The 17,177-nt window shown below is 38.8% G+C and overlaps 1 protein-coding gene across 1 annotated transcript; it reads left to right on the plus strand.

Annotated features, from left to right (window-relative positions):
• Window positions 1-1,086: 1,086 nt before the first annotated feature.
• On the plus strand, window positions 1,087-13,824 carry LOC131992884 (uncharacterized). Its single transcript, XM_059358596.1, has 7 exons — window positions 1,087-1,197; window positions 3,241-3,360; window positions 3,456-3,821; window positions 3,939-4,052; window positions 6,266-6,829; window positions 9,727-9,843; window positions 11,091-13,824. Exons 1-7 carry the CDS (start codon window positions 1,116-1,118, stop codon window positions 11,690-11,692), a joined length of 1,965 nt encoding a protein of 654 aa, XP_059214579.1. The 5' UTR covers window positions 1,087-1,115; the 3' UTR covers window positions 11,693-13,824.
• Window positions 13,825-17,177: the final 3,353 nt, after the last annotated feature.

Raw genomic sequence — 17,177 nt, forward strand, 5'->3', positions numbered from 1 at the left:
TTTTCCAATGTTAAACAGGAAAACTTTCTTATCTATAACTAGATTGTCTAGGCAGAGCTCTTTATTTATCCATCTATATTCAATCTTGTGTTTTGTCAAATTTACATTATCATCACATGATGATACAGGATTTCTAAAACACTCTGTAGTGATGCTGTGAAAAGACTTTATTCTAGTGTTTAGCAGCCAACTGTCACATTTTAGATGGTCCTTGGACGCACCGATGAGGACTGGGCTTTTTTGTTCCAGTTGTTGATCCCTCTTCCCTGAGAAGAGAAAACCCTTTCTTTATGTTGTTTCAACTGTGGAATGCCTCATAAAAAATAGAAAATGAAAAAATATGAGAAATCAATAATATAAATAATCATTTTAATAAGTAAAAGTACTAATACCACACTGTGAAATTACTCCACTACAAGTAAAAGTACTGCATTCAAAACTTACTGAAGTAAAAGTACAAAAGTATCAGCATCAAAATGTACTTAAAGTATCAAAAGTAAAAGTACTTGTTATGCAGATTGGACCCACTCAGGTTGTTAGTTGTAATGTTACTCTAAAAGCATTATTTGATTATTATTATTGTTGTTATTATTATTATTATTATTATTATTGATGCATTGATGTCATTTAATTTAATAAAGGTAGAGCACATTTTAACTATTCAATATATTGTCATAAGGTTTATTTTTAAATGTCGAATCACTTTAAATGTATCATGTTTTTATGTTAAATCTCGACCTTAAAAGTAACTAAAAATGTCAGCTAAATGCAGTGGAATAAAAAGTATAGTATTTGCCTTTAAAATGTAGTGAAGTGGAAGTATAAAGTTACATAAAATGGAAATACGCAAGTAAAGTACAATTAATGGAAATAATAGAATAGAATAAAACAGAAAAGAATAAAATAAAATAGAATAGACTAAGATAGAATAGAATAGAATAGAATAGAATAGAATAGAATAGAAGTACCTGTGTTGACATTTCGGCAGCGACCTCTACTGGGCAATGAGGGTTGTTGCTCGGTAACGTCAAGTATTGTCCAATCAGAGCCCGGATTGTGGGTCATGTGACCCAGCAGCCGCGTAGAAGAAGACGGATTGAACAGCAACAACAAATATGGAGGTTCCTCCGTTCAGCTTCACACTGGAGCGCTACTGGACGGAGGAGAAAGAGAGGGCGCTCATAGCGTTTTTCTCCAGTAAGTCAAACACTTACAGCAGCAAAAATTGTATTTCTATTAAAGTTGATGTTTTTTTTTATATATCGATGTGTCTTAAGCGGCAACAATTGGGGGCAACGGTTGCTCGACGAGAATGACAGTCGTTGGAAATAAGCGATAGAGCAATGGCGACAAGCAACTGAAGTCTAGTAAGATAGAGAGACGTTAGTAATGTTTTATTGACTCCTGTTTGTGTTTTACAAACATTTCCTCTGTGTATCTGAACATAGACAAAATTAACAGTGTTGTCTTTGCTTTTAAATGGAGTAAATCTACATCTACGGTTTTTTTAATCACTCTATCTTTCTTATTATTCTGTACCTGAAGTTATATTTTTGGATGACATCAGTGTTCACATCATAAAGTTACAGCGCTTATGGCAGTAAATACATTTTAGTTTTGCCTAATACAAATTATACAGTAGTATTTTTTCAGAAACTGTAGCACACCTGGTGGGTGAAATTGCCCCCTTAAGGTGATGAATCCTGATGCCCCACAGACACACATCCTAAAACCACAAATGACTAATAACCACAAACCTCCACAACTGAAATAACATCCCTGTTTAAATTGCAAGCTGCCATACAATACACTGTACTAATGGTCGACCGATACAGGTTTTAAGGCCGATACCGATAATTTTGACATCAGTCTTAACCGATCCCCGATATGTGCTGTCGATTTTTTTGGGCCGATTCTTGAAGCCGATATTGCCTTTTCTCCCTCCATTTACATGATAAAAATGACACAATAACAAATGATACACAAGTCTCCATTTAAACAAAAAAAGAAACATTTATTAACAAAACAAATAAAACATATTAACAGCTGGATAGCAAACAATGTGTATGTTCTAGGCCTCGAGGTGGTGGCGCCTCAGATGATCCACATATTTGATGTGTTTTTCTTTTTTTCGGTATCAGCAGCAGCTCACCAGAGAATGGCAGATGTTGCACTGAGCCTTGTCTGGTGTTGGCTCAGTGAAATGGGCTAATTGATCGGCAAACGCATGCACATATCGGCCGATACAAGTAAAAAGCGTAAATATCGGCCCCATATATTGGCCGGCTGATATATTGGTCGACCTCTAATATATATATATATATATATATAGTCAGTCTTCAGTCAGTGTAGATTGGACATCTGGTCCAAAAGTGGAGACTCTTTTGTTGACTTTCAGTCATTTTTTTTTCGGATTATCAGGAACTGTTGAAGCAGAGGTGGCACAACTATGTGAAGCTGTTTCTGCAATGAACAAAATCTTGGCAATAGCCAAAAGCCATTGTTATATTTGAATAGCTCAGATAGCCAATGTGTTTTGCTCCAGTGTAGCTTTCCTCTTTCCCAAAGACCTGAGAGAGCACAGTTTGTGTTCCCACACACAAAGCAAGATGTGAAAAAATGCTGTATTTTACCTTGTTTATTTAGGCTTTGATACAAGGACAACACACACACACACACACACACATACATTGCGTATCACAATCATTGAACGAGACTTGAACTGCTGTTGACCTGTCCATGTCATAGGTAACTGGCCAATAGAACTCGGTTGCATGTAAGTCAAATGAAAACTGAATTATTACAGAAATCGGGGCTCATTGTGACTGGGATCCAGTGAGAGCTATGTCAGTCCAGTGCTGCATAACTTTACCTATGACCCAAATTAAAGGCCTGCATTGAGACCAGACTTTTTTCTACGGTTATGTTTACTCTTGGGCTTCCAATCTACGAACCAGAGATCTTTTACAGAATGCAAACAAAGAACATTATGGTTACTGTGATTTTCTTCAGGGTAGTATTGTTTTACTGTGATATTTTTTACATTTGTTGGTTACTGTGATTTTCTCCAGGGTAGTATTGCTTTACTGTGATATTTTTTACATTTGTTGGTTACTGTGATATTCTGCAGTGAATAATTGTTTATTCTGTGATTTTCTGCAGTTATGACCTAATCACTGTGATTTCACAGGCATTTTTACACTACAGCGCTCAAGTATCTTGTTTGTTTTCATTTCCCAGAGCACAGTTGTCTGTGGAACCGCAGGTCGGAGAACTACAAGAACCGACAGCTGCGATGGAAAACGCTGGAGCACCTGAGGATCCTTCTGTCAGCTCACCCTCCACCTGTTCCTTTCACCGGTAGGGCTGTTGTCAGATCCATCAATTCTTTTTTTTTTTTTTATTTGCACATTGTGTAGTAGCAAAAAACATCCCTTCTCCTGTTTTTTCTTTAGTGGAAGACATCAAGAACAAGTTCAAGAACCTCCGTACCACATTTCAGCGTCAGTATAAAATGGTAAAGGCGAACAAGGTGTGCAGGTCGGACGACGTCTTCGTGCCGCAGTGGAAGCACTACCAGCAGCTGATGTTCCTGCAGGACCAGGAGGAGAGCCCCGACGACCGGCCGCTCTCACCGCTGACCATTTCACAGGAGGAGAACCAGCCAGTCGTCTCCTCCACCGGCCTTATTATCTCCTTCCTCCCCACCACGTCCACCTCCTCTCCCTCCTCCTCCTTGTCATCCTGCATCCCCCCAAACCTGATGGTTAAATGTTGCTGGACTGAAGAAAGGGAGCGTGCAGTCATAGCTTTCTATGCTGGTAAACAAAACACTGATTCCAGATCCAAAATGTACTTCTCACTGCAGGCGGTATACAAAACAACACATAATGATGGTGTGGATTCTGACAACATTGGTGTTATTGTTTTGTGTACAGAGCATAGCTGTCTCTGGAACAAGAAGTCTGAAAACCACACCAACCGTCAGCTCAGACTGAGGCTGCTGGAGGTTCTGAGGAGCCAGCTGTCTGACCACTCTGTGTCCTTCTCAGGTAAATATCACACGGTCCTGCAAGTTTTAATGGCTGCAGTCCAACACAGAGAGAAATGAAAAAAAGACTGAAGTGAGATCAATAGACTGAGAATTTTCTCTTGTTTGACAAAACTATTCTTGCTTGAATTTAATTTTGTGGACACAAAATGCAGTTAAACAGTTAAATATTTTATCACAATACTCACCATATTGCAAAATGCTCAAAATCCCAATAATATCATATCGTGACTCATGTATCGGGATAAAATCGTATCGTGGGGCCAATACGCTGATTCCCAACTCTAGTTACTACTATCCTTTCCATGAGTAAATTATGCAAACATCAGTCTCATGAGATTAATTTATCTTTTTGTCTCGTTAGCAGAAAGAAAGATTATAAACGTATTTCACAAAATGTGGTACCATTCACTCCCAAATCAAAAAAGTTTTTTCTTCTCCTCTTTTTTACCTTGTCTTGCTATTTATAAATCCACATTGTTTTGCTGTGAGTTGCTGATAGTTGGAGACATCATATTTTGAGATGTCTGCCTTCTCTTGATTATATAATGGAACTATAGGGCACTAACCTAAACTCTGTTATGCTGTGCTTTTTTAAAACAGCCCCAAATCTAAAAAAACAAAACAATTGGGACATCGTCTAAAATGAAGTTATTTCATCTTTATACTGAACAAAACATTTCAAGTATTCCTTGAAAAATGTAATAATACGGTGCAGGTTTGAAAACTGACTCAAGGCCCTTCTGTGTGGAGTTGGCATGTTCTGTCAGTGTGGGTTCCCTTTTGCAGTCCAAAGACCTTGCTGCTTAAAAATTTAAAATTGCCTGTAGGTGTGAATGAATGAGTGCCAAGGGCCATGGGGGCTACATTTGTGTCCAGCAACATAGAAGGTTGTTTTTTGTGTTTCTGATTCCTGTTATATAAGGGGTGTTTCCATTACAGTCCAATACCCGGAATGAGGCAGCTCTCACTTACCGAAACGCCCCTAATTTGTATATGAGCAGTCCTGATCGGTCTTTTGTCGGGAGTTTTTTTGGCCCTGTCAAAGAGCAGGGCATTTTTCTCCCCCTTAAAAAAGCCTGGTTACTGATTGGATAGATCGCTAAGCAGGATGTGACGTAGTACTCGTCGCCACAACAACATGCGCCATTTGTAAAAGGCGGCAAAGCAGTGTTGCCAACATATTTTCAAAAAAGCAGGGCTGGCGGCTCCTTAAGAAGAGAAAGAACGAGTTCAAGCAGCACAGTCCTCCTGCAGCAGTCTCTCCCAGCTGCAGAGCCGGAGGGGATGTTAACCCCTTAGCGTCCAGTCTGCAAATTGCTAATAGGCAAACAGTTAGCTCTGTAGCAGTACAGTGTGTATGTGCTGCTGCTGCAGGAGGTGTTCACTTAGCAATCTCTGTTTACAACAAGCACCAGACACTCTGTGCACAGTTAGCGATGCTGGTTAATTCACAATCACTATGTTTATGATCAGTGGAGACTCTGTGCATAAATAGCCATGCTGCTTTGTTTATAATCAGCTGCACAGTTAGCGACGACGTCCACAGCTGCATCTCCCGTGTTTAGTCTGTCATGTATGTGATCATGGATTACGGTCAAAACACTATAACACTGTCATTCGACTATTGTTGTTTGCCCACTCCTTCCGTTCTTACCTTTCACAATAAAAGCCCTATATGTATACACCTCATAACTGTACCAGAGGGAACTCAACACATCGACATTGAAGCATCTTGCTAAAAAAGGATACTCAAAATAATAGCTTACAGTAGCTAAGGCTATACTGCTCACCCCAGATAGACTGCCAAATGCCACCCAAGTCATGAATATGAATAGTATTGATTAGTGATGTGCCAGTGAAGCCTCGTGAACCGATTTGATTATTTTCTGAGCCCACTAGATGGTCCTATTGGTTTTAAGAAACAGGCTCAAGCAATGGTAATTTAATGTGCTTTCAGCTCTCTGTTTAACAGAGAGCGCCATCTTGTGGGCTCAGAAAATAATGAAAATGGTTTATGAGGCTTCACTGGCACATCACTAGTATTGATGCAAAAAAATATAAGACCTTTCCTTGGTCTAATTAATCCTACAATGTAACAAAGTACCTCTAAATAAAATCTGACAGAAGGAACTTTATGCATTTGAGCAACAGGCTGGACAATGGTAGGACATGTGAGTATTTGGTCATGACCCCTTTGCTGCTCTTTTCCAGTTGAAGACGTGAAGTGCAAGTTCAAGAACCTACGGACAGTTTTTAACCGTGAATACAAGGCGGTGCAGGCTAGCAGGGCGTCTGCCAAACCCTACGTGTCCAAATGGAAACACTACCAGCAGCTGCTCTTCCTCTACGAGACCTGCGACGAGGACGACAGCCCAGACGACCTGCACGTACTGATGCCACAGGAGGACAAGGATGGGGAACGTGGGAGCCAAACACCGTCTTCCACTCTGAGCAGCTCCTCCTCTAGCTCCGCCCAAATCAACAACTTCAAAGTCAACAACCCCTCTGCTCCCTCCAGCGATGCCAAAACCAACACTAGCGCTGCATACCAAATCTCCCTCTCTGCGTCTCCAGATAATCTCAAAGTAGCCAGCCAAACAACTGCTTCCACATTCCCCACCTCTCCATCCACTTCACTACTGGACGCCAAAGCTTGTACCAATCCCTCTCCTGTCAATTTCCCTGCTTCAGTTCAGCCTGACAGCAGACTGAACACAGACTCCCGCTGCCTCTGGAACGAGGACAAAGTTCAGCTGCTCATATCATTTTACTCTGGTTGGTGGCATCATTTACCTTTTTTTTATAGATCAAATGGCTGTGTAGGTGTGAAATACCAGGCTTAATAGGTAGTGATGTGCCAGTGAAGCCTCATGAACCATTGTCATTATTTTCTGAGCCCACTAGATGGTGCTATTGGTTTAAAGATAAGGGCTGAAGCTATGGTAATTGAGTGTGGTTTCAGCTCTTTGTTGAACAGAGAGCGCCATCTAGTGGGCTCAGAAAATAATGAAAATGGTTCATGAGGCTTCACTGGCACATCACTATTAATAAACACATGTAATGTTGTCAGTGGTACTTTAAAGCTCTTTATAATGAATCTTTATCTCTTTATATATTAAGTGGTAAAGCACGATCTGCATTAATACTGTGATTATACACTCTTGGAAAAAATGATCAGACCACCCTTTTCCTTCAATTTCTTGTTAATTTTAATGCCTGGTACAACTAAAGGTTCATTTGATTGGACAAATATAATGATAACAACAAAAATAGCTGATAAGAGTTTAATTTAAGAACTGATATCTAGATGTTTTCCATGGTTTTCTTGATAATAACCAAAATCATGATCAAGAGAACCATGGAAAATGTCTAGATATGAGATATTTTTGTTGTTATCATTATTATTGTCCGAACAAATGCACCTTTAGTTGTACCAGGCATTAAAATGAACAAATACATTAAGGAAAACAAGGGTGGTTGAATCATTTTTTGCATGACTGTAGATTAAATTTAAGTTTATAGTATATCTATTTAATTATCCAAGTGAAAAAATGTATTAATTTTTATTATTTAATACTACACCTTTTGTTTAGAGTTCATGGGAAATTTTTATTTTAGTCGTATTTAGAACATGGGGTGCCTCTTTTTTTTACCTGTTTATATAGAAAAAAGAAAAACTGATCCTGACAAAAATAAATTTCAACCGACAAAAACACCCTTTTTCATCCATTTCTAACATGACAAAGAAATGAACCAAGATCTGCTCTTCAGTAATAAACACAGGATAGAAAACAATTTAGATCAGATTTAGAAAATGGATCATACTGGATCTATATGGCTCATTATATTAAATTTCATGTTTTCACTTGCCTATTAGTCATCTGATTTGGATGTTGAATCCAGTTCTTGTTGCAATGTGTTAACACAAACTTTCTGTTTGTCTGTTTTAGGTTCTAATAATGTATTAAGTTAAAATATTTTGTATGGGGAACATGGTTAAAAAGACTCAATTCAGATGTGAAATAATCAGATGTACTTTATATACTTGGGACAATTGGTTCCTCAGGTATATTCAAATCTAGAGTGTATATAGTGCATCTATTTAATTATCCAGGTGAAAAAAAGTGTCAGGATCATTTTTGTGTATTATTGTAATAGTGCTTCTGCCTCTTGTGGCTGAAATTAGTATTACAACAACATAAATGTAATGACCCCTGTCACTACCTGGCTCTGAAGCCATGACAAAAGATTGGGAAATGCAGACAAACAGCGATTTAACAAATTATATATTTAACAAAGAATAATAATTGAGCAAAAAATAAACCAAGGATACGATGAGGTGTGATTATCAGTAAATTCAGTAGTATGGGTGAGTGTATGCATGAGTGTAGCTGTAATGTGAAAAGAGGACAACAAATGCATAATAGGAGAGAGAGCGCCAGGCTCCAGGTAGGCGGGGTTATATACAGTCATGGACAAAATGATTAAAACCACCCTTATTTTCTTCAATTTCTTGTTCATTCAATGTTTGGTACAACTAAAGGTACATTTGTTTGGACAAATATTTCCTTTTTTTTTCATTTCATTTCATTTACAAATCATTTTAAAATCCAAATTAATATTTCAAATCATAATATACAGCAAAACATGATCTTGTAAAAAGGGTAACCCCAAAAGCTATCAGTAGCTCATAAACGGGGGCACAGAACATCAAAATAACAATACAATATATTATGAAAAAAAATGAAAATAATAATTTCTATGTCTACCTGATTCCTATACCTAACCCCAAAAGTAATTACATAAGTATAAAGAGTGCAAAGTTTAAACACAATGACAAAAACACATCAGACACTGGTACAGCAGAACAAAACACAGCCACCCAGGCTTGAGCTACTCATATTTGGACAGTAGTTTTTGTTTTCATCTCTTTTTAAAGATGGACAGAGATGCTCAGAGACTCTTTTATCGTCATCTCAAGCTCATTCCAAGTCTGTGGGCCTTTAATCGTCACGCTAAGACTTGTACATTTAAGTTTCCGTTTCTTTCCCTTTATAAGTTGTTTTCCTCTCGTGTTGTATTCGTGAGTTGGTAAAGAAATTGGGATGAGATGACAGAGTCTGTCTTTGAGTCTAAAAACTACATCATACATTAAACAGGCGTTATGGAAAGTGTTGCATTTAGTGAGTTTTAGTAGTTTGTAATATAATGATAACAACAAAAATAGCTCATAAGGGTTGAATTTATAAGCTGATATCTAGACATTTTCCATTGTCTTCTTGATAATAATCAAACTCATTCTCAAGAAAACCGTGGAAAATGTCTAGATATCAGCCCTTAGATTAAACTCTTATGAGCTATTTTTGTTGTTATCATTATATTTGTCCAAACAAATGTACCTTTAGTTGTACCATGCATTAAAATGAACAAGGAAATGAAGAAAACAGTGGTCCAATGTTTTCCATGACTATAATTGGAGAGCACCGGATATAATCAGTAGTCAGTCAGGGGACCGTCACCCTTTAAGAGTAAGGACATACCTGAATACATCTCCTGATCAGTTTAGCATGGGATACAAAGTATCTTTTTGCTGGCTTTTAAAGTAGCTGGTGTTATCTTAACAGTTGGAATGAACATGAAAGGACAAATACTAAAAAATATTCTTTTTCCAGCGCACAGCTGTCTGTGGAACCACAAATCTGAGGGCTACAGGAACAGGCTGTTGAGACAGAGCCTGTTGGAGACTCTGTGCGGCGTCCTGTCTGACAAAGAGCCAGTCCCATTCACAGGTAATGAGACTTATTTATGTAACAGTCTTGTCAATGTCTAAAGAGAGAGGGAGCTATATTTAGTTTGTTGTTTTCAGTGTTCACGTCAAATTGTGATCTCAAGAAAATCATTCCTCATGCGTTTCCCCAAAGTGGTTTTATGTGTTTTGACCATAGACTGTATAAATTAAGGACGTAGTGACCGTAACGGCACACATTGGTTTGTGGACTGCATGTTTGAGGCGTCAAATTCAGCGTTTCACTTGTCACCATCTTGTTTCCGATATGGGCAGCAGACCATATCTGGACTGTGGAGGAGGAGAGGGATCTGATCACTGACTACAGCCTCTCTACACCTCAACCTGACTGATAGAAGCTGCTGCTAATTCATGTTAGCATTAACTGGGATGTTAGTTTTGGCTAGCAAAAAAACAAAAACAAAATGTTCGTTACTGACCTCAGAAAACTGAACAGCGACTCCTTGGAGTGTCTGTTAGTCCAACCAAACGCTGAACAAGTCACATTTAATGAACAAAACATTAAAAAAATCCTCCATTAAATGAAAATACAGTGAAAGGATCAAAGTTATGAGACCAAACCGGTGACGTCCTTTTTTTATATGTATATAACTTTATTAACACGTTGCCATGGATACGCATTGCTTTTCTTCTCTCCTGAAGACGGCTCGCCTTGTTAGACAACTGTCAATCAAAGGTAGCCATGCCCCAAATCATATGATTCTTTATCTTCTATTTTCTTCTAAATGGGACCATCATTTAAACTATTGACATCAAATTGTATTTTTTTTACTAGCGATTGAGACCATAGTGTTCTAAAAAGTGTTCTAAAAGTGTCCTAAAAAGAATTTCTGAGGTAGTGAGAAGTTTTCTCATTGTGAATTGAAATAAATGGTCCCAAATGCTTCTGCAGCCGCTGTCAGCGTCCCCTGCTAGAATTTTTGGTAGAATGCAGCTCAAGGCACTTCCTGGGTTGCCTTAGTGATGTGCCAGTGAAGCTTCATGAAGCATTTTCATTGTTTTCTGAGCCCACTAGATGGCGCTCTCTGTTCAACAAAGAGCTGAAAGCACAATCAATCACCATAGCTTCAGCCTTTTTCTTTAAACCAATAGCACCATCTAGTGGGCTCAGAAAATAATGACAATGGTTCATGAGGCTTCATTGGCACATCACTAGTTTGCCTCGCTGCTCAGACCCAGAGGTTGCCTCCTGGTTTTGACTAACAGTTTCTGTTATTCTTCATTCCTCAGTGGAAGATATTAAGACAAAATTCAGGAACCTGCGAACCATCTTCCAGCGTGAACACAAGGCAGTGAGCTCAAACAAAACATGTGGTTCCGAGGACTTTTACCTTCCAAAGTGGAAACACTACCGCGAGCTGATGTTCCTCTGCGACTCCTGCGATGAGGACGAGCGACCCGAAGACGTCCACTTCCCCGAACCGCCGGAGCCCGTTTACCTCCACCTGGACAGCCAAGCCCTGAGCAGCCATTACCACGATACCAACCAAGCCGCCACCAAACTGACCATCCCATCACAGGGCCTCGAAGCCCCTCCCTCTCCTACTCCCCCAGACTCCCAGCGCTCCTCCCCTTCCTCCTCCCCCTCCATGTCCTCTTCTCACGCCGACAGCCGCGTGTCTGGACGCAAGCGAGCGAGCCGCCACCTCCCGCCCTCCTCCGCCGACATGCTGGACCTCATGAGGACGTTCTGTCAAAGCCAGTCGCTGTCACCGCACGCAGGCTTCCTAAAGTACGTGGAGGAGTGTCTGCACGAGACGCCGCCGGACAAAGTGAAGAAATTAAAGAAGAAGATAATTGAGACAATCCACAGTGTGTCAGAGGAGGTTTAGTGTTTCATTTCAGTGTCATTCTCACTGGGGTTTTGTCTTTTCCATCTACTAAGTCTTATTCCTATTCTACTGGACCTTCTAGGCAACCTGTGTGAGGTTCTAACAGGGACAGCATCTGTCTCCAAACACCTCTTCAAGCCACCCAATGACAATGCCCTCTACACGTATTCTTTGGCTGAATTGCTTCAAACGGAGATGTGAGCCGTCCCTGAGCAAAGACACCAAAGCTACCAAACCTTTGTGTGAAACTGGTGAGATGACGGCTGCCCATGATGTGACCTGTGATGAACAACCACCTTAAAATTACACTACAATCGTTGCAGTAATGTCATTCACAGAAATGACATTCAGCCATCTTTGCATTTCTAGCATCAAAATAATGGACAAACTATAAAACTAAGCCAGGTTGAGGGTCTGTCCCAATACTAACAGCTCTAATGTGCCCATTTAGGCCATAGATTGTCCAAAATATGGACACAGTCTCCATGGTGTCACCAATAAGCTGAAATGAAGCTCAGAATGGGTGGCTCCCATTGCTCCACCTGTGCTGGCTCCTCCTAACTCCTGACTAATACAAAAAAAGGGTCAAAGAGGTTTAGCAAGGGTGAGCTGAGGCGGGCTGAATGCGACAGGCTGTCAATCAAAACCTCCAACCCCTTGAACATACATAACTTTAAGTAGTGATGTGCCAATGAAGCCTCATGAACCATTGTCATTATTTTATGAGCCCACTAGATGGTGCTATTGGTTTAGAGTAAAAGGCTTAAGTAGTAGTAATTGATTGCTTTCAGCTCTTTGTAGAACAGAGAGCACCATCTAGTGGACTCAGAAAACAATGAAAATGGTTCATGAGGCTTTACTGGAACATCACTAACTTTAAGGCTTTATATAAATTAAACAGGTGAATTATAAAAAGGTCCATCCCACTCACAGTTGCCCTGAAGAGGAAACTAGCTATAGAGACCAAAACCGTTTTTCGTCCCAGTATTTTTGAATTTGTATTCTTGCAAATACTGCTTAAATTTTCAGCTTAATGCATCCCACAATTTTGCCAGTTTTGGGCCGGGGTGCCCCTATAGTTCTAGGGCCGGCAGTAATTCACACACATGAAGATGTTTTCCTTCATGACACGATGGATTCAGCTTGAATATTATTATTTATGTCCAAAGTCATGGCAGAGCATTTTCTTCAAGATTGGACTAATTAGAATAAAATTGCATATCTGACACTTATGATAAATATTTGATATTTAATCAGATTATCAAAGGTTTTGAGAGAGAGGTTTGTCCTTAAAACATTTATCATATGCCATTAAAATAGGGTTATGTCTCTTTTATGTCTTAGTGGACCTATGTGCCTTAAAGTTATAATCTCAAAGAGTTTTATTTAAATAAATGCCTATTAATGCTTGTCTATTCCTCGAATGAGGTAATACAGCAGTGATTAAGCCTGTGGCTCACTGTTGAAACACAATCTACTTGTGTGTACACACACTGTATATTTACAGTTACTAGGGTCAAACAAATAAAAGATCAATAGCTTCAGGTTGAAAATTGCTGCTTATGCCTTTCAAAAAATGCTAATATTTGAAGATTTTAACTTTAATGTCACTTTTTTGTGCTTGATCCTACTTATTTGTTCAAAGAAATGATCTAAACTGGAATGTGCCATGTACTGTATTTGTATTTGGGGAGTATATAGCCTAACTTTGCAGCGTTATTTTGACAACTTCCCAACACAATATCCTGACATGGTGCCTATAGATTCCTTAGATCATCTAGTTTCATATGGTGCCAGTATCTCCAGTATATTCCTAAAAGTGAGCCCGCTACGGCCTCCGGAAGAAACAAAAATGGCTAAATATCGATACTTGGCGGCCATGAATCGATATAATATCGCCACGCAAAATATCGCAATACTATGCTGTATTGATTCCCCCCCCCACCTCTGTCATTAAGATGTATCAGTTGTCTTCAGCCTTCTTCTTTCCTGCCTTTGCTGGCCCATTGCACGACATCATGATGTGTGACCAGTATCTGTAGATCAGAAGAAAAGTGTAAAACCATTGGCAGGAATCGGTATTGTCTCATCCAAGTGAAACAGGAACCCAGTCATGGAAAAACTGCTCCACAGAGCAAAGCAAATGTGGGTATTGGGATGGACCCTACCACAGCCAGTCTGTAGTCCCTGTGAGGCTGTAATAGTCTCTACACACAGAAAAACTGTTGGAAGGAAGAAAAAATCAGTTTGCTCTTCACCTCATGCTGTCGTCATGTTGAGTTGGCCCAACTGGAGTGTAAACTGGTCACACAGCAAACATTACTATGCCAGCATGTTACAGTTTAGCCATATAGTAACATGCTAACAGCATATCCTAATATAATTGCTTGTATGCTATCATTACTAAAGGGGTTTTCACAAGTGATGTGCCAATGAAGCCTCATGAACCATTTTCATTATTCCACTAGAGTCCACTAGATGGCGCTCTCTGTTCAACAAAGAGCTGAAAACACACTCAATTACCATAGCTTCATCCTTTTTCTTTAAACCAACAGCACCATCTAGTGGGCCCAGAAAATAATGAAAATTATTCATGAGGCTTCATTGGCACATCACTAGTTTTCACATGGCCGCACGGTTTCTTGTCACCTCCAGTCATTATTCTATGAGTGGAAGGCAACCAGGGAAGTGGTCCTGCTCATTGCGCTAACATCCTATTGGTCCGACAGCTTAACAGTCTGAAGACTTTCTCTAAACATAACCATTCCTGAACCACAGTGTGCTAAATAACATGTCACTGAACTTCTGTCAGCCCCTTGTTTCTATGTGTTGAAACAAGGGGATGTTGGTGCAAAAAGGCCAGATTCCTCTGCTGTGCGTAGCTGATTGCTGCACTTCTGTTTTATTAACCGCATGTTACATGTTAAAAGCACTTTGCTTGTTTGGGGGAACCTTTTGCAGGAAAGCAGTAAGGGTGTTGGTTGTGTCGTGGTGTGAAATCAGCTTAATGCTAACATTTGTTACTATCACACTAAACATTATTTTAACTAATTACATTTTCAGATTTCACCAAGAAATCTAAAGTATGTACACGAATGATTTATGTTTAGAATTTCCTCAAGAGCATCCTACCGCACACATTAGAATTATATATATATATATATACATATATATACAGGTGCATCTCAGTAAATTTGAATATCATAGAAAAGTTTATGTCAGTAATTCAATTCAAAAAGTGGAAATAATACATTATATAGATCCATTAACCACATAATTAATTTAATTGATTTATTGAATTTCTTCTAATTATAATGGTTATATTTTACATTTAACGAAGACCTAAAATTCAGTGTCTCAAAAAATGTTAATATTACAAAAGACCAATTTTTTGGTCTTTTGTTTGTATGTTTAATATGTGTATGTCCATCTATTTGACTCAATACTTGGTTGGGGCTGTTTGACTTGAACGACTGGAAATAGACTTTTCCATCATATTCTAATGTATTGAGATGCACCTGTATTGCCCCAGGTAGCACCTTAATGCTGGTAATATGGCAGTAAGAAAAAAAGTGCTGTAGTGCTGTTTGTCAATCTAGATTGTTTTGGTGTGAGTTGTGCCTTCTCTGATTTTCTGGAGGAACTATTTTATTTCTTGTATAATTCATTCAGGAAATTACTCACAATAAGGCCTGTAGATTTTCTTGAGTAAGGCACTTGACATTTCTGATGTATTTTTTTGGTGCTTCAGCACTTGGGAACTCACACCAAAGCAATCTTGGTTGATATATAAGAGTTGCAGGTAAATGATTTGGGGGTGAACTGTCCATTTAGCATGCATATGTTAGCATCTCAGTCATAACAGAGGCGTCGTATCATGAACCAAAGTGTGACAAGAGAACATTTTATCTATTGCTGGAAGCACAGCGGTTGGAAACTCTACCTTAAGACAGTAGATGGAGAAATTTCTTAAAACACTACTAGTATTTCCAAATGTGTTGTGTTGTTGCCAAAACTTCATCCATATGGCCTTTCAGAGAGAAAAAACACAACACTGAGAGAGAAAAAAACATTTTTGTTTCCACTTCATTCCCTGTGCTCAAAGTACATTGTGGTTTAAACGTTTAAAGGTTTACATTGATTCCAAAATGACAAACCCACCATTTATATTAGAGTTTCTATAGGTGCCCCTTTCAGGACAGATATATTATAATGATTTTATTAAACTTTTATTAGTATTATCTCATCAGCTGCTGCACAGCTGTAAAAACAGTCATGCAAGAAATCTTCTTGTAAAAGATCTATGCATGTAAAGACTCTTAAATTTGCTCTTATTCAATGTTTAACTCTTAGGTTTTGGTTAAATCAAAATAATTTCAAGCAATATTTTTTTATTTAGCACCAGCTATGATTGAAAGTGATTTTTAAGCCTTTCTTGTTTTGTTTTTTTGCATATTTATAGGAATGTTTATATATTTTATATCCTTTGTTTGGTGTTTGCACATTTTAATTTTATTTTCACTCAGTGCCTTATCTGTATTTCAGTAAATGTGCAGGAATTTGTCTTCTTGGTTTTGGAATTTATACGTATCTTATTAAATGTTAATGTATAAAACCAGTAATCCTATTTTTTGTTCTGAGATCACATTCGCAACTACTTCTACTAGGGTTAAATCCTTCTGCACACCTGTAGGTGGCGACCTTGGCTAACAGACTCTGTTGTGTCCTCTGCAGCACTGGCCTTTGAAAGAAAACCACATTTGAATCAGATTTATTTATTTCCCTTCAGAAATAAAGCTCTCCGGGTTGACAAAATCTCAATTGCAGGTCCACTTACAGTGCTGGCTGTTTAGGGTGCTTTTGACACACATTTAGCTCTGAAAGTACTCAAGATTGATGCATTTTACATGCCCCTAAATTATTATTTTTATGATTTGCTAATACTTCCATTTTGTACAACGGCGTACTAGGGCCAAGTGTGAAAAAACAAAAATACGGACCCGGGGAGGGGGGTTATATTTCAAGAAAAACATGGCAAATCTATCACAATAAAGGTAGCAGATTCATGAGAAAAAAGTGTCCGATTTTTTATATTAAAAGCAGCAAATCTCCGCAAGAAAAAGTGGCAAATTTAGGAGAAAAAGGTAGCAGATTCATGAGATTTAAAGTGGCAAATCTTTCTCGCCGATTTGCCACTTAAATTTGTGACTTTTTTGCAAAATATTACCCCCCCTCCCCCGGGTTCGTATTTTAAAAAAAAAAATTTGCACTTTGACAGCATCACAGACTGGTTACAGTCCCACAATTTAAGAGATCACAACATATCAACACTGATGTTAAGCTTTTGCACCTTGCAGTTTAAAATGAATCCTGTCCTGTCAATCAAGGAACTGCTCTGTCACCTACATCTGTTGGACCTAAAAACCAGACTGGCTAGAAACCATCACCATCTCCTGACATGTTTGAAATGTCCTGTGTGTCATCT

This window comes from Centropristis striata, chromosome 19, assembly GCF_030273125.1.
Source record: "Centropristis striata isolate RG_2023a ecotype Rhode Island chromosome 19, C.striata_1.0, whole genome shotgun sequence".
Lineage (NCBI taxonomy): Eukaryota > Metazoa > Chordata > Actinopteri > Perciformes > Serranidae > Centropristis > Centropristis striata.

Bases quoted from the DNA above. Each gene is read 5' to 3' on its own strand.
- LOC131992884 (XM_059358596.1), top strand. From the start codon at position 1,116: ATGGAGGTTCCTCCGTTCAGCTTCACACTGGAGCGCTACTGGACGGAG. The intron at 6,830-9,726 runs GTTGGTGGCATC...TTCTTTTTCCAG, and splicing joins GCTCATATCATTTTACTCTG to CGCACAGCTGTCTGTGGAAC. The intron at 9,844-11,090 runs GTAATGAGACTT...TTCATTCCTCAG, and splicing joins AGAGCCAGTCCCATTCACAG to TGGAAGATATTAAGACAAAA.